At 55.9% G+C, this 27,060-nt stretch overlaps 1 protein-coding gene across 2 annotated transcripts in view; it reads left to right on the top strand.

Annotated features, from left to right (window-relative positions):
* FAM53B (family with sequence similarity 53 member B) overlaps nucleotides 1-27,060 on the top strand; it is a 145,029-nt gene that overhangs the window by 70,011 nt on the left and 47,958 nt on the right. For both annotated transcript variants that reach the window (XM_059398774.1, XM_059398772.1), the window contains exons 2-4: nucleotides 1,515-1,787; nucleotides 9,636-9,690; nucleotides 23,269-24,047. In XM_059398774.1, coding sequence (XP_059254757.1) covers nucleotides 1,710-1,787; nucleotides 9,636-9,690; nucleotides 23,269-24,047 — 912 coding nt within the window. In that variant the 5' untranslated portion in view covers nucleotides 1,515-1,709. The remainder of the gene's footprint in view (nucleotides 1-1,514; nucleotides 1,788-9,635; nucleotides 9,691-23,268; nucleotides 24,048-27,060) is intronic.

Genomic DNA, 27,060 nt, shown 5'->3' with positions numbered 1-27,060 from the left:
GAATGAGGCTGCACCCAGAAAGAAGATGGCCGCCAGTGGGCCTGGCCTCCGCCCCTGAAGCGGCACAAAGGGTCCCTTTGAAGGGCGAGTCCATAGCACCCCCCTACCCTGCTCCCCAGCCAAGCGTCCAGGGGGCTGGCGGGCATTTCTGGCTTGGTTTTCTGGCCTGAGCTGGGAGGAGTGGTCTGACATTCTTTCCTTGAGCAGCTCACTCTCTGTCAGAATGTGTTGCCTCTAGACTGAGGTGGTGGTGAAACTCCTTTGTGACCTGGGAGCCTACATGCCACCAAGTCTCTTCCTGAACAACCATCCTTGGAAAATGTATTGATTCCCGCCCCCCCCTTCCCTGCTCTTGCACTTTGGATGAACCTTGTTTTCGAAGAACAGTAGAAGGTAATTTTCCTGGGCTTGCCAGCTGGCCCGTAATTGAGCAATTCCAATAGCACCCACTGTAAAGTCTAATCGAAGTAAACAGGAAAATATGATTTACAATCTGGACGGCAAGTAAATACCAGGGTGCAATTAATTTTTACACAGAGCAGCAGATTCTGAAACATTTTCCTGCACGGAGCAGTTTGTTGCTAATTACAGATTAGGAGCTGCCCTTTTCTGGTATTTTTCGTTGTTATTTTTTACTTTGTGACGGTGATCTTCAGGTTCCTTGCATCCATGTGACTTTCTCTGAAGGTGTGACCACAGAGGGGTGGGCTGGGGAAATAGGATCCGAGAAAGTAACGTGTAGGGAGCAAGTTCTCTAGCCTGAGCCAAGGCCCAGTTCTCAGCATTTGCTTGGGGGGTGACGCGGGAGGAGGCGCTGGTGGGCTGTGCAGAATGGCGCCACGAGGGGTCCTGTCACTGCTGGCAGCTCTGGGTGGCGTGGGCAGGCCCTGTGAAGGCTGTGACTTGCTTCGGCTCAGTCTGCAGAAGGAGGCAACACCGGGGGCCTTGCAAATGTGTGTTTTGAAACATGGCGCTTCCAACAGTGGGAAATATGTGCCTTTAAATGGACCTCCCGCCCCCCGGCGACTCTTCCAGTAGCTCATAATTCGGTGTTCATAATTCGGTGGAGGACAGCAGCCACCTTGCTGCCTGAGGCCGCCTGAGGGCCTCAGTTTTGACTGTGGGGTTGGAGCCAGTCTGACCCTCAGCCTCGGGCATATACCAAAGCTGTCTGTTAAGCCAGCCAGGTTTAAGATGCCATGTGACTTGAGTACACTCTGGGGACAGCAGATTGTGACCAACCCAGACCCTGAGCTAGGTCTTAAAGGTGCCATGCGGCTGAACGGAGACCCACTGCTGTACCCACTAGAGCGTGGGCTTTAGGGTTGCCCCAAGGCCAGCATGGGGGATCCTGAGAAGGGGATCCTGGCCTTTGTAGCCATATGCCTGTCCTTCAGCAGCGAGGCAGTTCCGTTTCCGAGCGGGGTCCCAGCATGGGGGTGTGCGGCCGGTTCTCTCGGGGACCCGGTCTTCCCATGTCCTGAATCCCTTGCCTTTTTTTGTTGTCTTCTCAGGGAGTTAAGTGCATGCAGCCATTTCCTTGAGGAGCCCTTCCCCAAGCGTGAGCAGCCGATCGGGAACTGCTCCTGCTGATGCCAGGCCACCTCAGCCCTGGGAGGTGCCCAGCAGGCCACCTGTGCCCAAGTCCGCCCAACTGAAGATGGCTCGTGGCCGCCCTGGGATGGAGCCCAGCGCCTGAGGTCCTTACCATGGTGATGATCCTAAGTAAAAGCCTCGACAACCAGGGAGCCGACGCCATAGCGTGCAGGACCTTGAACCCTGAGCTGGTAAGGACCTAGTGGGCCTCATTTCCCTGATGACCTCTTCTGAGGCCTGCTGTCCAGGTGGGGCTGTGGACTGCACGTGTGGGCTTAGCAGACTGAGTCCAGAGTGCCCAGGGCAGAGCCCTGGGAGATGCGGCAGGTTGGGGCAGTGGGCCGAGGTGACCCAGAGCCCGGCGGCATGCTTGCGAGAAGTAGCTGGCGGAGGGCCCCTGACATGCGAGGTGGGAAGGCCGGTACCTTGGTGGAGAATACCAAGCGGGGCTCTGCCGCCCTGCCGGGCTGAGACTGACATACCTTGTGGCCTCCGCCCAGTAAGGGGCAGCAGTTTCCCCGCAGGGAGGTGGTACCCGAGTGGGGGTGAGATTAGGCCGCCCTTCAGAAGGCTGGTGCGGAGCGAGAGCGGCTGCCTCAGGAAAGTCAAGGGTGGGAGACGAGCGAGAAAGAAGGGGCGGTCCAGCGGCCAAGGTGGTGGGCCTTGGCGACAGCTGCCCTCCAATGCCTTCTCCCAAAGTTGTCCTATGACCAAGTGGCCTGATGGGGTGGGCCAGAGAGGCGGGCTGGCCTTCTCAGACTGAGAACAGGGTAGTCCCTTAACCTTCCAGACCTCATTCCTCAGAAGTGAGTGGGGCTGCTCCCCTGCTGGGGGGCGGGAAGGGTCCCACTCTGACAAAAATAAACCTGAGGAGGAGTTTTGCAGACAGCTAAGAGTCCAGGGCTCTGCCACATTGCCTGGCACCCTTCCTAGTGAGCCCCTCCTGAGAGCCCACCCTAGCCCCCTTGTGGGCTCCCTCCCCAAGCTCACAGCGGCAGTCAGGTGAGAGCAGACGGGCCAGGCTGGGTCTCCAACCCTTGTAGGAGGGCGGGAGAGCCATCGAGACCTGAGGCCTTTATGTACCACTGCGCATGTGCCGGACACTGGGCTCGCAGAATTCCACAAGCAGAGATGGGTCAGGTCTCTGCCCATCCTGGCTTCCTTTCCAGTTTGCCCTGAATATGTATCTGGAAATATATTTGATTCCCACTCGCCATCCTCACTGCTGCTGCTCTGGTCCCACCTGCTGCCCTCTCTTGTCTGGGAATGTGGTGTAACGGTCTCCTGCTGTTGGCTGCTTGGTCTGTTCTCTACCAGCAGCCAGAGGGACCACAAGACAGGTGCATCTCTCCTCGGCTCCGGCCTTCTGCTGGCTTCCCATCTCCCACCTAGCAAGCGCCAAAGCCCTTACCAGGAGGCCCAAGGCCCATGAACTGTGGCTGTCTGTGACCACGCTGCTCTTTCTCTGCTCTCACCCTGCTCCCTTCACTCTGCTCAAGCCACACTCAATCAATGTGTCAAGCACGAGCCCGTCTCAGGGCCTTTGCACTTCTGTGGCCTGGACCGCTCCCCGCCAGCAGGACTCCTTCCCTCCCTCTTCTTTGCTCACTCAGCCTGAAATCGAGCTCTGCTCCAACCACCCTCTGCCCAGCACTTGCCTGCCCTTCCCCGTCTCTCTCTTCCTTCTCAGCGCCTGTCACTTTCTGACGTTTCGATCTTGTTTGTTGAATGACTGCTCTGAAATGCGAGCTGCATAAAGGCAAGGAATTTTGTTTCTTTTGCTTGTTGCTGAGTGCCCAGGGCCCGAAACCGGGGCCTGGGACAGGGTGGGTGCTCTGGGATGTTTGTAGAGGGAATGGATGCGGATTCCTGCCGCCCACCCCCTCACTGCTTTAGTTCCTCTCCGGCTGCTGCCCAGGTTCACAGCCAAGGGTACGGGAAGAGCCGCTCTGCTTTCTGCTGTGTGGGTGGGGGCGCGGGGCGGGGGGGGTGCTTTCCTGCCGAGATCTGAAGAATACACTGGGAGGACTGTTGGCCAGAAGGGAACGACCTCTGGGGTGAGGGCCCTCCAGAGGTCCCAAGGGAGGGTCCCTGGCCACTTCCAGCTGTGCTGCTGGCTTCAGCGGATGCCGCAGAACCTGGTCCCCTCACGGGGCCCGCCTGGCTGGGGCTCACCGTGCGGCTGGTCCTGGGGCACGTGGGCCCCAGTTCCGCTGAGCTCCATGGCCGGAGCACCTGCCTGCCAACGCGGGGCCTCGCAGCCCTCGCCGGGGAAGGGAAACTCATCTCCGAAGAGTCTAGGGAGGCCGACTTCCAGTCCGGCCATGCACAGGGAGCAGCCCAGAACAACCCCAGATCATCTCGGTCCAGTGCCGACGTCCGTGAGGCGGAAGGGAGGGTGAAGGCACGTTAGAATGTGCCCTCCCCTGCCGGCAAGGTTGGGGGGGAGCGGACGGGGCTCTGCTTCAGCTTCCTAAACTGGCAACGCCATCCTCGTGTAAATACCATCAAGATAACAACAGGAACATGGAAAAGCATTTCTCTTTGTTTTCTAATCAGCCTAAGAAGATAACAGAAAGGGGGGGCGGTGGGCTTCATATTAAAAAGAAAACATGAGTCACAGGCCACTTTGGAATTAGGGAAGCAGGCCCCAGAGGCACCCGAGCGAGAGAGAAGGTCTCAAACTTCGGGTGAAAGTCACCTGGGGGCCTCCCAGTGCCCTTGGACACACTGGGCAAGGAAGCCTGTAGCCCCTCCCTCCTTGCCCTCCAAGGTCTCTTGTTCTTTTTCTAAAAACGAAATGCTGGTGACAAGTGACTGGTCTTGTTCCCAAGAGAGATGTAGGAAAACAGAAAAAAGGACTGACAAGTGCCCAGCGTTTTGCCTTTCCCGGCACCTGGCCCTGGGGAGAGAGAGGGCTAAGGGCCCCGCCTGGCCCCAGCCTGGGCCCGGCTTACACAATGCACAGCAGTGAAGACTGCTCAGTTCCCTTTACCACCCCCCCCCCCCCCCCCCCCCCCCCCCGCCCCGCTGCTCGCCTTCCTCCGCCGAGTGGGCTCTTCCTCCTAGTGTTCTAACATTAGCTGCTGCTGCTGGAAGGCAGCCCAGACGGTTGACCTCGGGAGCAGTGTTCCCCAGCCCCTTCCCACACGCCCACGCTCAGCCTGTGGCCTGTTCTCCCAGGCCAGAGTGACCGTCTTCCCCGGCCGGGCCTGCCTCCTCTCCCTGGCCGGTGTCTCAGCTCTCTCTCTCAAGTCTGGAGTCTGTCTTGGAGGAGAGGGTGGAATGTGGCTGTAGGCGGCCTTGCTCTCCCCAGCCTTGAGGTATTTCCCACAGGAGGCGACACCGTGTCGGGGAGCCGGTCCTTCCCTTCGTTCTTGTCAGGTTAGGAGGCCCGGGCTGTGATCTGCCCAGTGGGGAGAGTCCGTGGCCATGTCAGGCCTCGCAACTGCCTGGGGTGGAGGGTCTTCATGTTCGCAGCTCCCCAGAGCTGACACTGGGCTCACTGGCCCCAGCCAGCCTCACTGGTGGGCCCAGGCTGGCCTGAAGTCAGACCCCAGAGGTGCACAGATGTCTGGGACAGTCTGAAGCCTCTTGCCTGCACAGGCTGGGCCTTGGCCAACCCTGAAGTCCGGGGAGCCCAGGGAGCCCGGGCCGCTGCTCCATCCCTGTCAGCGAGTCTGAGAACCTCTCTCTACAAGGCCGCTCATTCCTTCTCAGCTTCTCTTGTCCTGGTCAGGCCTGGCTCTGTCTTCTGCTTTCCACTGCCATGGTCATGCTGTGTTCCTTTTTGGAGGCCGGGGTGTTCTTGCTTGTTCCGCTCGAGGGCATGAGTAGGAGCCTGCCTGTGTCGCCTTGTGGTTCCCCTTAACAGTGTTGTGGGGAAATAGTGACTTGACGGCTTTGGTCAGGAATCTGCGAGCAAAGCTCTGAAGAAGCGCGACGAAGGCCAGAGAAGAGCTGCATCACGTTCCGTCCGAGCTAGCTCCTCATTAAGACTTCAGACTGGACTCTGGCTTTATCTAAGTCAGGCCTTCTTTCGTCAGTCAGACAGATGGCCCCTGAAGCCCCGGTGGGATGTCCAGCTTTTGCTCTCCCTGTGGAGGGTCTGATTCCAAAGCCTTCCCTTGTGCTCTGAGGACTCTCACAGAGGCCCGGCTGGGGCGGGCTGGAGAAGAGGTGCGTCGCGGTGGGAGAAGCGTCACGGGGAGCTGTGCTCCTTGTGCTCTTCCTGCCAGCCCCAGCCGAGACCTGGGTGCCGACTCCGGTGCGCGCGGTGAGTGTCGTGGGAGCCCGAGGCTGGAGTCCCCACAGCCTGCTAGGCCTCGGGCCGGCCCGTCCTCCTGCAGTGATGCGGAGGGTGTGAAGTTTGGGAAGGCCGCTTGCAGACTGGTACAGACCAGTCTGGGTCTGTTTTGTCACAGTCTGGGCATACCGGGGATGAATTGGCTCGGGCCAGCCTGGAGCCCAGAGGGGACCTTGATGTTGGGCTCAGAGAAACCCGACAGCAGCCAGCGTATGCCTGCGCCTGACATCTTGGGAAGCTGTCAGGAGAGCTGGCGAGGGGGGGGGCCCAGAAAGGTCAGGGACAGGGCAGCTCGGAGGGTTTTGGAAGCAGGTGCTTGAGGCAGGCTGGGGGACCCCCACTGGGTAAAGCAGCCCCCGCACTTCTTCAGTCTAGGCTCAGAGCCCCAGAGCAAAGAGGACCTGGTCGGCCACGCCAGCGTCCCGTGCCCGTCTCTCGTCAGCAGAGATGGAGGCGTCTTCCCGCTGAGAAGCTGTGCGGTGCGGAGGGAGGAGTCCCAGTGTAGGAGTCGGTGCTGAGGACAGAAGGAGGTCACCCACTTTCACGTGCTCCATGAGAGAGTGGGGATGGAGCTCACTGAGAACAGGGGACGCGGAGGTGTTCCTTCACGTCGTGAGATCTGAGTGTGAGTGATTGCTGCCCTCTTACTCCCCAGCTGTCCGGCGGGTGCTCTCTCCCCTTCTCCACCGAGTTTTGACTTGGCATGAGCCCATCGATTTGGGGAGGTGGCAAGTTCTGCCCAGTGAAAGTCTGTTTCCATTGGCCCTGCATTTGCTGGGTGAGTGGCGGCAGGAGCCAGATAAGCGTGGGCAGACAGGTGGCCATCGCTGTCGGTCACCAGATAGTCACGTGGTGCCTAGTCTGTGTTGGGACAAGATGGCAGCCTTAAGAAGCTTCATTCTCAGGGGCAGAGAATAAGCACAGAAGCAAAGGAACGGACGCAGGCGGTGCGGACACTAAGAGGAGAGTGTGGGTGGGGAGGGTGCCCTTTGGCTGGGATGGTCAGGGAAGGTGGCCTGGTGAGGAGCTGGTCATGGAGAGACCTGAGGTGGCAGCACTGCACATGTCTCCTGTGCCCAGGCTTGGCTCTCACGGGCCGGGTGGCTGTGGGGGGAGGGGTAGCCGGGTTCTGTTCTGGTGGCTATGGGACGTCACGGGAGCAGAAGAGCAACTTCAGCTGCCTCTGGGTTCTGGGTGGAGAATGAAGGTGGGCCCAGGACACAGGCCCCGGGACCAGCTAGAAGGCTGGTTCGGTCTCCTCGTGGAGGGTGGTGGCTCGGAGCAGGGCTTTGGGGGGCAGTGAGAAGCACTCCCATTTCAAGTGTGAGTCCTCCAGCCTGGGAAATGAACGGTCTGCAACCAACAGGGCCTGATCCTTGCTGAGGGAATGAATGCATGAGCCAGGAGAGCCTCGGAGTCCCTGTGGCTCGGCCCGGTGCTCCCCTCTGTAGGCCCAGACCCCAGCCTCTCTGGTGCCCACACAGGTGTCCGCAGTCCCTGGGAGGGCCCGGATCTGGAGGGCCCCACCTTGCCCCTCTGTCTGGAGCACACCGGCTTTGTGGAAGGACAGGTCAGCGGGCTGGTTCCCTGGCTCACTTCCTATTGTCTGTAAACCCCAAGCCCTCCTCGGTGGGCCTGCGTGCCAATGCTGCAGACAGCTGGCTCCGGGATCCTTGCTGTCTTCTGCTTTCCCCGGCCCGATCTGGGTTTGGGTTTCTGTGGGCCACCGGCCTTGGCTCACTTGGCCACCTGCCCCCTCGACCCAAGTGTGGGCTGGGGACTCTGGTTCCCCAGCGGGTATTTGCTTGGCGCCAAGGTGCTCTCGCAGTGAGAGTTGTCTCCCTTGGCTGCCAAGGACCCTGGCCTTGGCAGAGCCCGACTCATGACTCTGCACCATCCCCCTGGAAGCAGAGCCTGCCTGGCGTCCACGGGCTGTGTGCTTGGTTGTTTGGGGCTATGTGGCGTGGAGGTAGGCTCTCAAGTCATTGTCACCCATTCTCCATTCGGTGGCTTGGCTGTGGGCTTTCTGTGCGGATCCCGCTGCGTCAGCCACGTCAGTTGGGAGGGAGGCAGACGCAGCCGTCTTTCACTTTTTCCAAATAATTCCCCGGATGACTGTGAGTGGGATGGTTCAGTCCAGGAGGACAGCCTGTCTTGAAAACACAATGAGTATTTGAAGCTGAGGAGGGCACCAGAGCAGGCCCGCCCCGGCGCCTTGTTGCTTGTAGGCGTCTTCTGGTCCTTGAGAGGAAGCCAGGGCTGACCTCTCGCACCCCAGCACCCTGGCCTGGGCCGTCTCCTCTCTGGTCCCACACTCCCTGTAGTGTAATGGTTTGTGGGACTGTGTCCTCCGTGAACTGTGAGCTTCCTGAGGGCCCAAGCAGGCCTCCTTCACCTCTGTGTCCCAGGCTGGGCAGGAAGGACCCTTAGCAACGAGGCTGGTGAGCACATGGCTGACCAAGAGCAAAGGTCTCTGAATCAGGGAGCTGGGGACAGGCACTCGCCACCCTTTTATCTGGGAGGGCCGGGCGTTCCTAGTCACCTCCGCGCTTCTCCTTCCAGGCCCCAAAGCTCCAGGGCCTGGGTTCCCACCCACTTCTCAGACAGGATGCCTGCGTGTCCCTGGTATTTGGGGCTCCTCTCAGAAGTCGGAGTTCTCTTGGACAGGCTGACTCCTCTGGGACAGAGAGCTGCTTCCCCCGTCATGGGCTCAAGCCGTGGTGCAGCCCGCATGTGAATAATCACCAGTACTTAGGAGTGGGCGAAGGAAGGAAAGAGGGAATGAGTCTTAGGAACACTCGAGACAGACCTTTCTTCCTAGAGCCCCAGTGGGCACCGTCTCCGCCTCACTAGAGGTCAGAACAGGCCACCTGACCCATGCCTCAACTAGCGCAGGGGAGCCCAGAATGTTCTCTGTGCTCAGGTTACTGTGTAGCCATGGAGCAGTGCCTAGTCTTGGAGCCTAGGACCCAACTGGCCTGTCCCTTTCCCAGTGGCCGTAGCATTTTGTGAGGCTCGGTGTGGGCCTTGAGGGGAGGCATGGGATCTTTATGGTGGGAAGGGGAGCCATTGTAATATGGCGCCAAGGAGTTCAAAACCCTAGCTCTCTGCTGCAACCAGACATAACCTCTGAGTTTCTGTTCCAGTTCAGGGAGAGTGCCTGGGGGGCCTCCTTGTTGCAGCAAAGCAGCTTTGCACGGTGCAGGGCCCCCCGCTTGCGCTCTAACTGGTGCTTCTGTGGAGAGGATGAGTTGCTGTTCTCCTGGTGTCTCCGGGGAGGGAGGGAGCTGGGGTGGCAGACGTGCCTCTGCTTCTCCCTGGGGGCTCCTCCTGTCACCAAGAGGCCCCCTCTTCTCCCAGCCTGCGCTGTGGGGTGGCCTCTCTACAACCCAGCTCGGTGACCGTGTGCATCACACCTCCTCCCGCACCCTCCTCCCAGCACTCACATGGAAAAATCCCCAAGTGTCAGAAGTCGTGGCGCTTTCTTGTGTGTGTTTTGAAGCCATTAACTTGATGAACTCCATAACTCACTGGAGACTTTGGACGGAGAGCCCAGGTCTAATTATGGGCAGATGTTGCCTCTTAGAATGCTTTTTTCTCCTTTCCCTAATCTGACGTTGGCAGAAGGCAGTTACCCCTTTAATTGTGACTTTAGCGAGGGATCAGTGCAGGGTCATGTACAAACGTGCTTCTTATGACTTGAAGAGTGAATAGCTTTTCTGGTTGTTTTCAGCACACGCCAAAGAAGATGAGTCAAGGACCGACACTTTTCTCTTGTGGAATTATGGGTGAGTAACCAAGGTGGCTGTGGAGAGTCATTCTCTGGTCCTTCCACCAGGGCCTGAGTCCCCCAGGTGAGATGCTGGAAGCCCTTTCTGGACACAGGCACACACAGCAGCCATGGGGTCTCTTCTCTGTGCTTGAGCAGTCTCGGGCCCGGCCGTGCCAGAATGGCACCCGGGCTGTGGGGCTCAGGGAGCCGGTGGGCCCTGGGGTGTGGCTTACAGCTGTCATCTCCAACCATAACGTTGAGAGTTTCTGTCTGGTTATTAAGGTAATCAGGTTCACTTTGATACATTGGGACGACGTACCATAGTGTAAAGTATAAAATAAAAATCTCTTCTAGTCCCAGTACCCGGTGAGAACGCCTGCTAATATTTTGGTGTATTTTTAATGTTCTTTGAATTTCTTACATGGCCAAGTCCACAATGAATGAGCGATTGTATAAAATTATATACAAAAAACTTTTTGTCTTCTGGTTTCACTTAGTAGTCCTTACTCCCATTTCCCCCAGCGCGGTAGCGTTGGCCCCTCCGTATGGTTTAATGAGTGTGTAGTAACACACTAGGTATCAGCGGGTGCTGACCGATGCCACTGTCTTTTGTTTGTTGGGAGGAATGGCCGTGTTCTGTTCGCCATTGTGATGAACAGTGACTACGCGTCTAAGTCTTTGTCTTTTGTCAGCCTTCTGGATTATTCCGTAGGAGTTCCCGGGAGTGGCTTACAGAGGCCGGGGGCAGGGACATTTTGAAGGCTCTTGCTTCATATTGTTGACCTGCTTTCCAGAAGGGTTGTCTCAGTCTCCGGTGCCCATGCAGGTGTGAATTACTCTTTCTCCTAAGGGGTAGGCTGAGATGACTGTATTGGTTATGTTGATTTTTCTGAGCTCCAGATGATCGGGCACTATCTCTCCTTCCACTGTCTCCCCATGGCTCCCGCCCACCATGGGGACACCCTGCTGCACGAGTTTCTGGAATGTTTGCACCGAGGCAGCAACCAAGTTCCCGTGGTGGGTGACTGCTGTAGGCCTTCCGATCCCAGGCCTGTCTTCACAGGACTGTCAGGTCTTCCTGCCTCTTTTCTCAGCCTTTGACTCTGTGTGCAGTGTTTTCTTTGTCTTCTTGAGACTCTGTCTGGTAGACGGGGTGGTGATGGCAGAGGGGTTGCTGGGTGTGTCGTAGTAAGCACCAGGCTCCTTCCTCACGACGCTGTCTCTGGGACGCTGCAGCAATTCTGCTGTGGGGCCGCTGAGGCCGCCCCATTCGCATAGGGGGACACCAAGAGCTCGTGAAGCGACTCCCCACCAAGCTGCCTTGGCAGAGTTGGGCCCAGGTTGGGGGAGAACAAAGATGGTTTGCTTCTTAGTCCCAAGCCACAGCTTGGTGGGAGAGCCCCAGGTGGTCCTCTTGATGCTGCCCCCCAGAGGACGTGGAAATAGCGAGATCACCTGGCCTTGGTTCCCCCACCACGACACACTTCTGAAGCCTGTCCCCACATGGGGCTTGACTGAGCCCCTCTGGTGGTTAACGGCTTTCAACAAACCCTCAGCGACTTAGCCACGTGGCTCAGAGGCTTGCCTCACTGCCTGCTTCATGGGCTGGGCTCGGTTTTGTGGTGGCGAGACTGCCTTTGTCCCGCCAGGAAGCAGAGGGAGGCTCCTGGGCACACTCAGCTCCTCGGGCCAGCCCGGACTTCAGCTCCGTACCCTGGTGGTGGAGGCGCCGGAGGTGCCGGGCTTCATTTCAAGGCTGCCTGATGTACGCTGGCCCCAGGGCACGGCCAGGGAGCAGGGGAGCGGTCCCGGGCGGTGGGGGGTCTGCCGAGCCCTGTCGCCTGCCTCCTCGGCTGTTCTCTTCTGTTGGCCAACCCCTCCTTGATCTGGGGAGACCCTTGCCCCTTTGACATATGCTTTTCGTTCCCCAGGGTTCATTTTGGCGGGTTGTTCCCGTAGGTGTTTATTGAAGATCTACTATGTTGTCAGGCACTTGGCCCAGAGAGGGAGAAAGTCAGCCCCTGCACTCAAGAGGGCTTCTGTCTAGTGGAGCCGAGAGAGCGAGAAACAGAATTCCCTGTGGATTGGGGTCCTCAGAGCTGAGGGCAGATCAGCCTTCCTGAACCCCAGTCTCCTCCTCTTGCAGATTGTAGTTTCTGGTAGGATTTAAAGAGACAGCAGCACACAGAAGGCACCAGCTCAGTCCCTTCCCAGGCCTTTGTGCTGGTGGAAGCTCTGGGGACTGCTCTGGCCATTTTACCCTGCGCATCGAGGTGTGGCCCCACCTGCACCGTGAATGGGAGGGCGTCCGAGGCAGTGAGGTCTCACCTTCCGCTTGCCTGCTTTTTAACGGCCCTGGGAGGGTCTAGCTTTTCAAGAGGCTTTTGAGCCTTTCCAGGACTGGGCGATACTCAGCCAAGACAAAATGTCCCATTACTATAATCACCAACCCCCGTCTGTCTCCCGGAGATAATGAACTCATGTTCTGGCCCCGATTGGTGGAATTCTCCCGTGATTGCTGGGGCAGGTTGGCCCCATGACTGAGGGCGTTTCCCTCCCAAGCGCCCACTGCAAGGGTCCTAGCTGGAAGCCAGGGCAAGTTTGAGTTCCCTGAGCATTCTGAAGAGAATCCAGGCAAGCGCATTGGAGTGGGGAGTGTGGCGGCCTGTTTGCTTCCTCTTAAAAAGCCACCCTTCCCAGGAGCCCAGCCTCCCCTACGCCCACTTAGATAAAGTGCCTTACTCATGTCATCAAGGGCTCACCACAATGTGTTCTCTTTAAGTACTTTTTGTTATCGTGAGCTGAATGGCTCCTCCCCAGCGTTGTCTCCCCCCCCCCCCCCCCCCCCCACACCCTAAGTTCGGGAACTTGATAGAAAGAAGCAGTTTAATGCCTTCCCAGAGTAGGGGAGAGAACAAAGCCAGGATGAGGGGTGAATGGCAGAAACAGGGCACAGTGGGGCCCGGCCACCGCCCAGCCTGCTCTGCACCAGGGCCCAGCACTCCTTATTAGGTTGTGAGCCCAGCCCGGTCCCTGAAGGGCTCTTTGTAGCAGAGACAGTGTTTGCCTCTCGGTTTCCTTTCTCCCCTCCCGTAGCATCCCGAGAACGCTTTCTGTGCGGAGCGGTGATTTCCTCTGCAAGTGGCTTCTTTGGGGAAGGGCCACGTACATGGCTGGTTCCTGTGTTCTTAACACGGGAAGCCTCGGTCAGGTGGCAGCTTCAGGGCCGTGGCCTGTCCCCGGTCAGCTGGCCTGGCAGGCGGGCCAGCGCTTGCTGCTGGCCGTGATCTCTAGTGGGTAGGGAAGGGGGCGTGGCCGCACCTGACAGAAGCGCTCTGCGCTGGGAGAGGCAGGGGCTCCCCCCTCCCAGGTCAACAGTCACTCGCCCTGCACGACGCTTCTTTGCGCTGACCCAGTGGCACACGTGTGTCAGTTTAATCTTTTTTGGTGAAGCAGGGCAAGCGGGGTGAGAGCACGCTCCGCTCACCACCCTTGGCTAATTGCACCCATTAAATGAGTTCCGTATCGCGGGGACAATGGACACTACACATTCCATTTTCTTCACCACTCAGGCGAGGAGAGACCTGGAAATCAAATAATATGTGAGGAGGCAAATGCGATACCAATTATTGCAGAAGGGCCACTAGGAAAAGTCGTGTAAATACAAGTCAATGAACAGAGAACAAAACAATTCATATGCTAAAAAAAAATTGCATGGAAACCCATAATTACTTTAGGAGTTATGGTAATAAATTATTTATTAATGTAAATTATTTCACAGGCAGAGAACATAGAGAAACTTGAGCAGAAGGATCATGCATTATGTATAAAAGGGAATTGTAAAAATATTATAGCTGTCCTGCTTGTGCTGCGCTGGTTCAGGTTTGTCAGCATTTTAATTACAAGCCCGTACTTTCTGTGTTTAATTACTTGGCTGTTAAATTCTGCTCTGTACATGAAAGGGTTGTTCCCGGGGGCACTCTCTGTATTAATTTCTACAGGGTAAACCAGTTGGCCGTGTTGGGCCATGCAGGACGGAAAGATTTCACTGTGAGATTTCATAGCTTTTGGTCTTTTCACTCTGTCACTTGTTGAAAGTGGAATGCAACGGCCCCTCGTATGAGAAAGCTGGCATTCGGAGGTGGGACATTTTCGGTTTCTTAGAGCGGGCATGTGACCGAGGCTGAAGGGACAGTCACAGCAGCCGCTGAGCTGCCCAGGCCAGTTTCTGGTCTCCGCTGCTGCTTCCGTCTCTCGGGGCTAGCCATTTGGAATATGACCATTGGACCAGAGCCTCCTGTAAGGAACAGGTTAGTAACTGAAATTGGCAAAAGAGAGCTTTGTTTTCATTTTTAAAAGTACATCCCTATAGAGGCATGCAGAAGAATGATTTTTTTAAAATTTACTTTTTATTTTTTATTTATTTTTATTTATCGTGGGCATATGTGTGATTTTTTAGTCCCTAAGGTAGTTTAAGGTTTGTCTACAGAGAGTGCTCTAAATGACCCCTCGCACCGTGCATTGGTTTCTGACAGTGTTTCTGGAATAAAATACAGGCTGGAAGTAGGTGCAAAGTGTAGTTGGCACGGGATGGCTGTTTACAGTGTCAAGTGAAAAGGGAGCCTCCCGGGCTGCCTTCTCAGCCAGGCTGGCCTGCCTTGGGGTGCGGAGGGGTCCCAGTGGTGCCAGAGGGAGGGGAATGAATGACAACTGCCAGACTGACTTCGGGAACCACCCAACACGGTGCATTGCCAGGTGGAGAGGGGCAGCCCGGCCCCACTGCAGGAGCGTGGCCTTGGGACCGCAGACTGTGCTGTTGGTGGGTGCTGTGGCCCTGGGTGAGGTGTGACGCTCTTCTGAAGCTCGGGCTCCCCACTCATGTGACCGGGTGCACCGCGATGCCCCACGGTTGAGTAGCGTGCGTGTGACGTATGCTGTCTGCCGCCTCAGCAAGGAGCCCGGCAGGGCATTGGTTAATCACCAGTTAAGACGCGTTTCTCGGCAGTTTCCTGACCCGTTCTCCCGGCTGCTGGCTCTCTCCTCAGCTCTGCTGCGTGTTCATCTCGGAGATGAATCGCAGGCACGGACCCATTTCTGATGCTCCGCATGTACCCACAGCCAGGACGGGGGTGCCAAAGAGGGTGGGCAAAAGTGACCTTTCTGGCTCCTCACAGCTCTTGTTGTCATTGGGGGTACCGGCCCCCTCCACATTCCTGGATGCCCCCGGGGTCAGGGTGGGCACCCTGCCTCATACAGGGGGGGCGACTGAGGCCCAGGTTCCTAATGGTGAGTCTGGTGTGTTTTTTACCCCTCTATTCTGTCTATTGGGAGATCCCACCACGTCTCTTTTTGTAAGAACAGCAGCTTGCCAGAAGCTCTGGCAGCTGCCATGGGCCACCCCTACCCAGCTGGTGAAGGCAGGGTCCTGGTTACCACTCGGAAGGTTAGCAGCCTCTCAGCCTCCAAGGCAGGCTCCTTGCTTCCTTGGATGGGGCTGGTAGCGTGTCCTCTCCTCTCCAGTCATCCTCATGCCTTAGCCGAGGAGCTTGGTGTCCTGTGTCCCTGTCCCTGAAGCAAGGACGCAGCTGACATTTTATGGTTCATCGCTATCGAGAGGCACCACCGGAGGCGAGGCCTGCTCAGGCAAAGCCTGAGAACCTTTTCTTCCTGACATAGCTTTGAACTCTCTGTTCTGATGACACAGGGAAAGAGGCACTCCAGGGGGCCAGGGGCTCTGAAGTTCATTTAAAAATCAGTGACCCCCGGTGGGATAGCGCAGGTCATTGTCCTTCATGGTTTTCCGTGTTCTTTTTTGTAAGATTGGCTTCGTAAAGCCGCCTTCAGAAAGATCTCTTTCCATTTCCCACTGAAAGGGCTAGGGAGCTTCTACCCTAACAGCGAGCATAGAGTCTGCAGTCCTGAGGCTGAGTTAGCACTAGCCAACCCACAGGGCGGGGGAGAGAGAGAGAGTCATCATCAGCCCAAGTAGATAGGTGTGAAGTCCAAGAATGAGTCAGCCGGTCTTGATGGGGCTGGAGGCTCGAGACCCAGGCTGAGAGGCTGCAGGAGTCCAACTTCTCCGGTCTTTGCTTCAGGTGCTTGGCCTTTTCTAGAAACCACATTCTGCTGTGGTTCTGTCACCATAAGGTGGCCTGTAACACACAGCACACAGATGTCCAGGGCTGTAAGTCTCCTGGCTTTTGAACAGAAGAAGGCTGCGGTCCCCTAAGAATCTGGGCCCCTGGGAATCTCCCTTCAAGTTTAAGGGTAGGAATGGAAACAAGAACATTTGAAGTCAGAGGCTATTTGTGCTTCTCCGAGTGTTTTCTTTCTTTGAGCTCTAGATCTGTGTACTCAGCAGCCTTCTGAACTTCCCCAGTCCGGGGGCGGCAGGATGGGTGCCTTGTGAGCAAGGCTGGGGATCAGGGGTTTTGTTCCCATGCGTGTGAGCGTTGGCTTCTCCCATGCCTCCCAAGCTGGTGTGAGTCTCCAGAGACCTCAGGCTCAGATGTCAAACCTCACGTTGTGGAACCTGGGAGGTCACCTAGTCGGGCCGTCTGTGAGAGACCTGGATGGTTGGTATGCTTTTGTATGAGTTTGCGTGGTTTCTCTTCCTGTCTCGAGGTAGAGCTTTGTGGGTGCTTACCACACACACACACACACACACACACACACACACACATACACCTGTGAAGAATCTCAGTCTTGTGAAGATAGGCTCCCCGGGGAATGGAGCAACAGGAGAGGACAGGGGACTGCCCGGAGGGGGTGTGGCTGGGGCTGGCGCGCGCAGGCTGTGGGCCATCATGCTGGGTGTCCTAGGAGGAAGGAGGGAGCCTCAGACTCTTCCCCTGGCTTCCCAGGCCTCTTCGCGTGGCTCTCCACCAAGAAGGTGCTGGGCAGCTTGGGCCCCCGCCCCCTTCTGTGAGAACGGGCCCTCCAGGGATGTGAAGGGTTAAAAGGTTCCTTCTCGGGGCACCTGGGTGGCTCAGTGGGTTAAGCCGCTGCCTTCGGCTCAGGTCATGATCCCAGGGTCCTGGGATCGAGTCCCACATTGGGCTCTCTGCTCAGCGGGGAGCCTGCTTCCCTCTCTCTCTCTGCCTGCCTCTCTGTCTACTTGTGATCTCTCTCTGTCGAATAAGTAAATAAAATCTTTAAAAAAATTCCTCTGGTTCTATAATTAACAAAAGTTCATTAACAAATATTGATGATTGGGCGCCTGGGTGCCTATGTGGGTTGTGCTGCTGCCATTGGTACAGGGCCAGATAGCATTATCTTCTTTTTTATGTCTTTCTTCTCTGATTTTACAGGTTCATAGCCTGCTTCCCTCTCTCTCTCTGCCTGCCTCTCTGTCTACTTGTGATCTCTCTCTGTCAAATAAATAAATAAAATCTTTAAAAAAAAAAAAAAAAGGTTCCTTCTCTGTCGTTCTGCTTCTTATTACCGGCTGGAAACAAAACAGACACCAAAGCACCAACTTCTGATGGTGGTCTGAATCCAAGTTTGTAGAAACTGGAAGGGTCACGCCTTCAGGGGCGTCCTGGGTGTGGCTGGATGGTTTGAGTGAGAGCCCCCCCACTCCCCCACCCCCGACAGAGGCGTGAGAACCCCAGCGCTGGGGCAGCCTGCAGGAGCAGTTCTCCATACCTTTGAGTTCAAAGAGCCCGAGGAGCTTATTCAAATGCGCCCCCCCCCCCACCGAGATTCTGTTTACCAAGTAAAGGACTGGGCCTGGGAATCACATTTTATCACCCCAAGGGGCGCTCCTGCCAACCCAAGGGTCACAAAACCACACTGAGGAAAACCCGTGCAGAGGGTATAGGTTCCCGCCCCAGCCAGACCCCCAGAGCTTGGCACCCAGGGGCACAGGAGCTGAGCCTCGGCTGAAGATGCGTCCAACACTGTCCTTGTCACGGTGCTGCCGCTGGCAGAGCCCGCTGTGCCCTCGCAGGCCCTGCCCCAGGCAACTGTTGGATTCTTAGAATAGCTCTGCAAGGTCGTTCCTATCTGTCTCCCTCATTTTATAGATGAGGGAAATGAGGCTCTGAGAGAGTCAGTGACTTGCAGAGCTGAGGTGCAAACGCATGTCCACACCCTCCCACCATCCCAGGTGACCCCTGCTCCGTGGACTCCCCAGGTCTGTGGCCATTGTCACTTCTGACAGAGTTATTGCTGTCTGTGCAGAGTGGTATTGAATGGAGGGGCGGGGGTGTCCTGTATCCTCTCCTCGGAGCCCTGCCGGGGCCCTTTGTCCGGAGTGACGTCAGGGCCAGAAGTTCGGGGCTGTTTGCCATGAAAAAGTAGCTTCTATTCCTGTTTCTTTTGTCTGGTGACCTGACCCAGCAAATTGCTTTCTGTTCCCTGAGCGAAGGGGGAAAACACAAGGGCTAAACATAGCCTTGATTGTTTTTACTTTTCTGATATAGTACTTCTTCAAGCGATAAAGATAGTAACAATTAAAATATTATCTGCCCCTCAGACAGACCAAGTGGCCACCTGGCTGGTGTTGACACACAGTAGCAGCACTCGGTGTTGGACAGGGCTTTGTGTTTCCAGACTATCTTAGACCTCACACTGCCAGCCACACTCCCAGCCGCTTCGCACGCAACTGTCCATGGCCTCGGGAAAGTGGGAAGTTGAAGGCAGAGCCCCCAGGGTGGACCTCACTGGCCAAGGAGGGGTTACTGGGGCCAAGGATAAGGGGCAAGTGGCGCTCATGGCGTCAGATAACCGCCCATGGCCGGCTCTGCAGCTTTTATCTGCACATTATCTGTTCCTTCCTCTGCCCACCACCGGCTAAAGTCTGCTCTGTGCCAGGCTCCACGCTGGGCACTTGTGGGCTGCGCTGGGTCAGTGCTCAAGAGCTTATGGCTCCGTGGAAGCAGGCGTGTAAACAGATGATTAGGGTTCAGTTAACATCTGAGCCATAAGATTGAAAGTCAGTCCAAGAGCTATGGGCGCCCAGTGGCTAATGTGGAAAAGGCACATGAACAGAGAAGGTGATGTTGGAGTTGGCTCTTAAATGATGAGGAAGAGATTCTTGCTGGAAGGATAGAGGCAGGAGAACAGTGCAGGCCTATACAGAGGTGTCAGGGCTTGAAAGAGCTGGTGTTTGGGGGCAAGCTACAGATTGACTGCAGACACTTGGCTCTCGTGTTCAACCAGTGGGCCTGGTGGAGAACTGAGTCTTCGTCATCCCCAAGGCACAGGAATCTTACTGCTAAGGTCATAGAGGGTCATCCTTACAACAGAGCAGAGTGCTTCCCACAGGCAGGCAGGAGCCCGTTAGAGTAGCCATCCAACCCCAGGCCCCCCGGGGATTTTGACAGTCGACCCAAACAGACGGAGCTTCCCCTCTTGCGTGTAGATGTTGGCTGTGCGCGTTCCCACAGCTGTTTCGTGAACATTCGTTTGATAAGGAATCTTTTTCAGGGCTGTGTACCCCCAGACCAGAAGGCGTGTGCTTCCTGGGCTCTTCCAGGGATCGTCCAGGATGGTTTCGATTCTGCCTGCTTCTTGTCTGACTTCTGATGTCACAGGAGGTTCGCTGTGCCTGGAGTAGGGTGAACAGGGCAGGCGGCGAGTAGATGGGTCTGGACGGCAGGTCGAAACTTTTCTGTTCTTTCTTGGAGGCCACAGGCTGCTGTATGGGGACGGACATGACAAGTGTGGGCCTCGGGAAGTTCTCTGGAGGCAGTGAGTGGGTGAGCCTGGAATAGGGAGGCCTGAGGGCCCCGTCAAGAAGCACCAGGATCACGGGGTGGCCGTTGGGGAGGAAGGGCACTGCCAGGTGAGGGGGACTGAACCTTCATGCTTCACCGGCTCCGAGGTCCCCTTTCTTTTCGTGACTTCCCTGGAAATGGGGTCAGTTCCGGGGCAGGGAAATTAAAATGGAATGAAAAGTGGTGTCCTTTGGGGGTGGGATCGGTTCTTTTTAATTTCAGGGTTTCCCAGGGCCTGGGATGGAGACTGCCTGTAGTGACCCTCGGGTTCCCGAGGCAGGACCACTGTGGCTCCAGGTGGGGACCCTCACTGCTCTGTGGCTGGGCCTGCTGGGTCCTTCCTTAGCCACATTCCTGGCCCATCTGGTGCCTTAGTGCCTTGTCCCAAAAGAGAAGTTGGTGGCCAGCGTTATTCTAAGGGAACTCCCTGAAAGACCGAAGGAGCAAAACCCAGTGGAGGTTGGGCTCATAGGCCCTGACCCTGGCACAGCACCGGCAGCTTAGTGGCCACGTCCCCCACACATGTGGAAATATATTTGTCCTGAAAGAGAATGTAGAAACTGTAGCAAAACAAACAGGAAATAAATAAATAAATAAATAAATCAGCTGGCTCTCTCCCATTCGGTTATGAACATTTTGGTTTATTTTCTTTTTATTTTTAAAAGACTTTATTTGACAGACACACAGCGAGAGAGGGAACACAAGCAGGGGAGTGAGAGAGGGAGAAGCAGGCCTCCTACTCAGCAGGGAGCCCGATGCGGGGCTCCATCCCAGGACCCTGGGATCATGACCCAAGTGAAGGCAGAGGCTTTAACCCACTGAGCCACTCAGGCGCCCAGTTTACTTTCTTTTAATCATCACATATAACATACATATTTTACAAAATAGGGATCATGCTATCTATACAGTTTTTCTATCCTGTTTCTTTAGGCTTCGAATTACATAATTAACATTTCTCCATCTCATTAATATTCTTTGGAACTGTACTGTTTTCATGCTCCTTATTATTCCCTGATCGTTTATGTCACCAGCCCGACTGGAGGGCGTTTTAGTTGTGTTTATAATGTTGTCACTCGTATCACTTTTTCTTTTTAAGATTTATTTATTTGAGAGAGAGCAGGAGTGAGAGAGCATGAGCAGGGGGGAGGGGCAGAGGGAGAGGGAGAAACAGCCTCCCCACCAAGGAGGGAGCCTGACCCAGGGTTCAATTCCAGGACCCTGAGATCATGACCTGAGCTGAAGGCAGACACGCTTAACCAACTGAGCCACCCAGGCGCCCACTTGTGTCACTTTGAAGAGCATCATTACACAAATCTGCCCTTTTTTCTGAGGATAACTTTTCTTCTTGTAAATCAGCTAACAGTGACTCAGTTGATGTTAGCTTGTATTTCTTTTAATTTTACCTTATTATGAGTTTGCTGATCTTTCAATTGCTGACGAATGTCAAATTGAAAGTGTTTTAGAAGAATCACGGCTGCTCTAGGGGCAGTGAGTAGTGAAGACATATTTTGAACAGCATAAACGCTACTTGTGAAAACGTAGCTTATGGAAATACTTTATCAGATTTTGTTAAAGGGACACGCATGGAGACCTGCTGTGTACCAGGGCCCAAGAAGATTCCTGGAGGAGGTGAATTGTACACTTGTGACTGTCCTGTTTTCTTCCCAACTGGTTTAAGGAAGAGCCTCTCCCGCATCTCCAGCTTCTGAGGCAGTATCCTGGGGAACAGCCTCTGGGCGGTTCCTCCTGTGTCCCCTGTCCAGAGTCCCAATCCTTTAGGCGTGTCTCAGGACTGTGGCAGGGTGGTCTGCGTGAAGAAGCAGGCACATTTAGCCCCGATTTGGCTCATCTTGGCTTGGAAGGCTCCTTTTGAGCCTCACTGGTCATTCCCTTTGAACCTGTCCAGTAGCTGCGGACACTGAGCACAGGGTCAGTCCCTCGCTGTGTCTTTCCGTGTCTTTTAAGAAGTGGCCCCCGATTGAGGAGATGGACTTGTGGTCCTTGCTGACTGGTGCACTCACATGGGTTTCACCATGGTTTGTCTGAGTGGATAGCCCATTTTGCATGACTCAGAAGGTCACTGAGGGCAGCCCCGATGTTGGGCTCCCCTTCGCTGTGGTGTAGTGAAGAGAGCAGGGCACTGGCGTGGGCCAGCCTGGGTTAGCCTCCAGACGATTTTTTTTTTTTTAAAGATTTTATTTATTTATTTGACAGAGAGAGATCACAAGTAGGCAGAGAGGCAGGCAGGGAGAGAGGAGGAAGCAGGCTCCCCGCTGAGCAGAGAGCCTGATGAGGGCCTCGATCCCAGGACCCTGGGATCATGACCTGAGCCGAAGGCAGAGGCTTTAACCCACTGAGCCACCCAGGCGCCCCCCTCCAGACGATTTTTAGCTGTGTGGCCTCGGACTACTTTCTTACCCTCCGTATGGGGCACCCGGTGGCTTTCAGCCGCCATCCAAGATAACTGCTCTGTGACCACTGAAAGTGCTATGAGAATCCATGTGCATCAGACACCTGCCCGAATGTCATTTCACGTTTTGCTTCTGTCCTGATGACTGATGGACTCTAGCTGTAGTTTTCTGTGTATTCTCATGTGTACTGTTCATAAAAGTGTGCAGATTTAAAAAAAAAAAAGACCCAGAAACGTGCTAATATGTGGATCCCTGGCAGCACATGCTGTTTCTCAGCTTTGCTTTTGTATTATAAACTCGAATACAAGAACTCGGTCAGGTTTATCTGTGCCCTCCTGAGGTCCTCAGCACAGTGCCTGATTCTTTAGTAGAAAAACACCAAATAGTTCCTGAATATTTCACTAAAATAAAGGGTCAGGTGCAAAGCCAGCATTTCCTAGTGGGGTTAGCTTATTTATTCATATGTTCAAGTAGAGACCTGACGATGTAAGTTTAAATCATGCCCTTGTGTCTGTGCAGCCGAAGACACGCTTCTGCAGATTTTGACACTTTAAACATCCTCGATCTCGGTGAGGAATCAGGTGAGCACAAGGAAGGTGCTCCATAGTTGGCTGTCATTGCTGATGATGTTGATATTATGGGGCATTTTGATAGAGGGAGGCACAAATCAATACAGTTTCCAGTTTCTGTTGTCAGTGAGTATTTTATTTTATTTATTTATTTTATTTTTTATTTTTTTAAATTTTATTTATCTATCAGAGAGAGAGAGGGGAAGAGAGAGAGCACAGGCAGACAGAATGGCAGGCAGAGGCAGAGGGAGAAGCAGGCTCCCTGCTGAGCAAAGAGCCCGATGTGGGACTCGATCCCAGGACTCTGGGATCATGACCTGAGCCGAAGGCAGCTGCTTAACCAACTGAGCCACCCAGGCATCCCGTCAGCGAGTATTTTAGAGATAGAATTCCGAAGAGCTAACCCGCGGCACTGCCCACTGCCCGCCCCATTTGACCATGACCTTCCCAAGTACCAAAAGACACCTCTTGGGTCGTGGTCTTCTGCCAGGGCATCAAGCCCCAGCTTGAGTGGGGATGGAACTGCTGCAGGCCAGGGAGGGTTGGGGCAGGTCGGCTTCCCACCTAGAAGAGGGGAAAACATTTGGGTTACAGCTGTGGTTTTGGACTTTCCCAGGAGGCAGTGTGGACTGTTGGAAAGAAAGCCGCGCCAGGAGGCCTGGGCGGGGGCGGGGGTGTGCATCCCCGGCCTCGCTCTGCACCTCACTCCACACTGTGGGACTCACACCCCTGCTCTGGGCCTCCGTTTCTCATCCATAAAGTGAGGTTGGACTGGAGGGGCTTTGAAGGGCCTTCCTGGCTCCAAAGTCCTGTCTAAAATGGGCTCTTGGTTGTGGAGATGGAGGGCTGGCCTGGAGGCCTTCTCAAGTCCTGTTTTCTCTCTGTCGTTCAGAAAATGACAGATGGCGCGAGCTGGACAGGAAATGCCCTCTTCAGATTGGGCACCCGAGCGCCGGCATCTGGGAGTGCCTGCCTGAGAAGTGTCAGGACAGCCCCCTGTGGCACCGGGAGGCCGCGACCGCCTGTGCCGTGACCAACCTGATCAAAGACCTCAGCCTCAGCGACCACAATGGGAACCCCTCAGCACCCCCCAGCAAGCGCCAGTGCCGGTCACTGTCCTTTTCTGATGAAATGTCCAGCTGCCGGACATCGTGGAGGCCCCTGGGCTCCAAGGTCTGGACCCCCGTAGAGAAGCGCCGCTGTTACAGCGGGGGCAGCGTCCCGCGCTACTCCGCCGGCCTGGGCACCATGCAGAGGAGCTCCAGCTTCAGCCTCCCCTCCCGGGCCAACGCGCTGTCCTCGCCCTACGACCAGGCGGGATTCCACCACCGATTCGGAGGTCAGCCTTGCCAGGCGGCGCCAGGCTCGGCTGCCTGTGGACAGGCGGGCGACCTCTGGAGCCCCGACCCGAGCCCCGGGGGCGGGGGCCGGCTCGACATGCAGCGGTCCCTGTCCTGCTCCCACGAGCAGTTTTCCTTCGCGGAGTACTGTCCACCCTCAGCCAGCAGCACGCCTGCCTCCACGCCAGAGCTGGCCAGACGCTCCAGCGGGCTGTCCCGGAGCCGCTCGCAGCCATGTGTCCTGAACGACAAGAAGGCGGGAGTCAAGCGGCGGCGCCCGGAGGAGGTGCAGGAGCAGAGGCCTTCTCTCGACCTGGCTAAAATGGCACAGGTAAGAGCCCCAACTCCGCGGGAGGCATTGCACAAGCATCTCGGTGCTCTCGGGGGCCTCTTCTGGTCCTGGCCTGTCCCGGGCAGAGGTGGAGCGCCACTTTCAGAAGTGCCCGGAAGCGGGTTAGGAGTCCTTGTTTTTTAAGTCCTCTTCAAAGAAAGATGAAATTGAATTTTTTTTTTTAAGTATCTCTTTCTCTCCATTTAAAATCAGAGACACAATGCTAGCGGTATTGGAGCAGAGTTGGGGTGTTGGGGAGGCATAGACCATCGTCATCAAACCCTGGTGGTCCCCTTCCAGCACTTTGCTGGAGCCTCTATCCCCGGAACCCAGCCCTGCGGCACAGGCCGGGATACACTGACACTTGGATGATGCTGGCCCTGAGGTCAGGACCACGGGTCATGGTTTCAGAGGGTGAGAGATGGGGGAAGGCACTTACTCCTTTGATTAAACTGTCAGCATCACGAGACCCGAAAGTATGACTGCCACCCTCTGTGCCACCTTTGTAATCATCCCCACTCTTGGCTAGGCGAGGCCTCAGGCCACATGCCCTGGCCCTTGCACTCTGTCCTCTGTGTCTTGGAGTCCTGCCTTGTGCTAACACTGAGCTCAGGGACCAGTTTGAATGAGATGAACTTGGAGTGAATACACTATCTATGGGACAGTCTCCGAGTCTGGGTGCCAGCTGGGTTTGGTTCTTACGGAGGAGGCCTGGGCAAGACAGTGAGGTTCAGGGATGAGGGTTGGCCCTTGTGACCCAAAGTGGGGACGGGTGGGTGTGGTGGGCAGGGTGCAGTCTCTCTCTTCTGTGTCCTCACTGGGGACCCTCCGGTGCTTCGTGGTACGGTTTAACTCTCGTCTTTGCATCTTGTCATGGAAGCATTGGTCACCGTGACGTGTTAAGGGATGGAACCTGGCTGGCCTTGCTCATGAAGCATGTGGCCCCCTCCGGGCAGGCAGACTCCTGTGCCCCTCCTCTCTGTGGGCAGGATGGCCTCCCTTCAGTGCCCAGAGCTGCTTTTGCCTTAGAACAGAAATGCTGCTTCTGTAGATGGCATTTCCTTCATTTCTCTGGCCCCCCTCCCAGCCTAGAGGTCCCCAGCCACGCCAACAAAAGAAGAGGGGCAGGTATCCTGAGCCTTGACCATGCGCCTGGCCCCAGAGTCCAGACTGTCTGGCCCTTTGCTCCAGAGCCCGGCCCTGGCCTGGGGCAGCAGAGGACAAGCTCGTGATGTGCTCTGCCCTCCCCTGTGCCGCTGAGGCTCCACCCCCCGCCCCCGCACTGTCCAGGTTCCGTCACTCCTCCACGGGTGTCCCTTTCTTTTTCCTGAGTAGCGGACATTCTTTGCTTTACTAGCTAGGCAACATCAAACCCACGTTCATTTACTTGGACACGCGGTTAGAATTTTCCTTCCCTGGAGAAATTTAAATAGGTAAAAAGGCTGGAAAGGTGACAGATTTAGGTGACTTTCGGAGGGAAACCCAGAGCCCTGAGTCCTGGGTGCGATAAATTGCTTCAGTTAAATTTTTAATGTTGAGCTTATTTTATTAGCTAATAAGCTAGATAGGTAATAAAAGCAGCTTACACATGTTATTCTGTTTTACTACCCACAAGTTGGAGTAACCGCACGGGCATCACTGGAGACGTTTCCCGTCCTCACTTGGGTAGACGCTGTTTGAAAATATATTGCTCGGTGGGGCTGTGCCCAGTTGTGTAGATTGCTTCATTGGCTCCAGGCAGGCCTCCAAGATCCTGGGGAGGCCGCCCTGATTCCGCCTGGTTTTCTCTAGCCAAGGCCTGGGTAGGGCAGAGTCCGGGGAAAGTGAAGACGGGGCCCCTGGGAAGGGCGTATGCCAGAGGGGGAGGCTGGAACCCTGGGGATGGACCCTGAACCAAACCACCCCGACCAGGCCTCTGGAGCCCCAGGCAGCCCTCTCTCCACGGGGCCCAGCCTACTTCGGCTCCCCTGCTGGATAATTTATGGCCTCACGAGGTAGACCTTGCTTTTACAGGAGCTTTGAAAGCCAGGCCTGAGGCAGCCCCGGTACCTTTGCAGAGAGCCCTAGATCTGTCCTGGAATGTGAAGGACCCTGTGCCTGGGAACCCCGTGAGCTGAGCCTGTCACTGGCTTACAGACACCTGCCTGTGGCCAGGTGACAGCTGATGTGGGCCTGCTGCCCCCAGATACCAGCCTCTGTGGGCTGCGGCTTTCTGAGCATTTGTCACTGCTGGGGAGGGAGCAGGGTCTGTCATGTCTGGGAAGACAGGCTTGCACCGGGGTCAGCACGGCTATGTTTCTCCAAGCTGGATCTTGGACTCTTTCTCATAGGTCTTGTGATCTTGGTTTAGAAATACTCATTTACGGGGGCGGTGGGGGGTGGCGGGCAAGGGATGCTAACGGAGCATCTTTGTGAAGGAGCCCCTTTGTGTGTGTCGATCTGGGACCAGATGTGCGAGATGGGTGCGCAGCACCTTTTCGGTTGGAGTGACTGGGAGTTCTGACAAACCCCAGCTTCCTGCAGGCGCTGACTGGGGCTGGGCACACCTGCCGGCCTGCAATGAACACGCAGGCGCTCTCCTCCAGCTGTTAGGGCACCCAGAGCAAGGCGGGTACCCAGAGCCACTCCAGCCTCATCCATTATGGCCCCTCCTGAGATCCTTCTGGAACACGGTGTTCACTTTTGGGTCTGCATTTGGGGGCTGCCGGGGGGACATCAGCACATCAGAAGGCCTCCAGAGGAGTGGCAGGAGGCTGGCAGCCCTGGCACATGGCCTCCCGTTTCTGCACAGCGGATCATACTGCTGCCGCCTCTGCCGCCGCTCCTGCCCCCCAGGACTGTCGAGGTCGGGGGAGAGGAAGGGAAATAGTGTGCATGCATGCGCACGTGTGTGAGATGTGTCGGCGTGTACGCATGCATCTGTATCTATGGAGACGTCTGTGCATGTCTCCTTGTTGGTCTCTGCATGCGCGCGCGCACACACACACGCACACAACCCGGCGCTCTGGCTGGC

This window comes from Mustela nigripes, chromosome 4 (genome assembly GCF_022355385.1).
Source record: "Mustela nigripes isolate SB6536 chromosome 4, MUSNIG.SB6536, whole genome shotgun sequence".
NCBI classification, from domain to species: domain Eukaryota; kingdom Metazoa; phylum Chordata; class Mammalia; order Carnivora; family Mustelidae; genus Mustela; species Mustela nigripes.
Note: the sequence above shows the minus strand (reverse complement) of the source record. Positions and strands in the feature narration are given on the sequence as shown.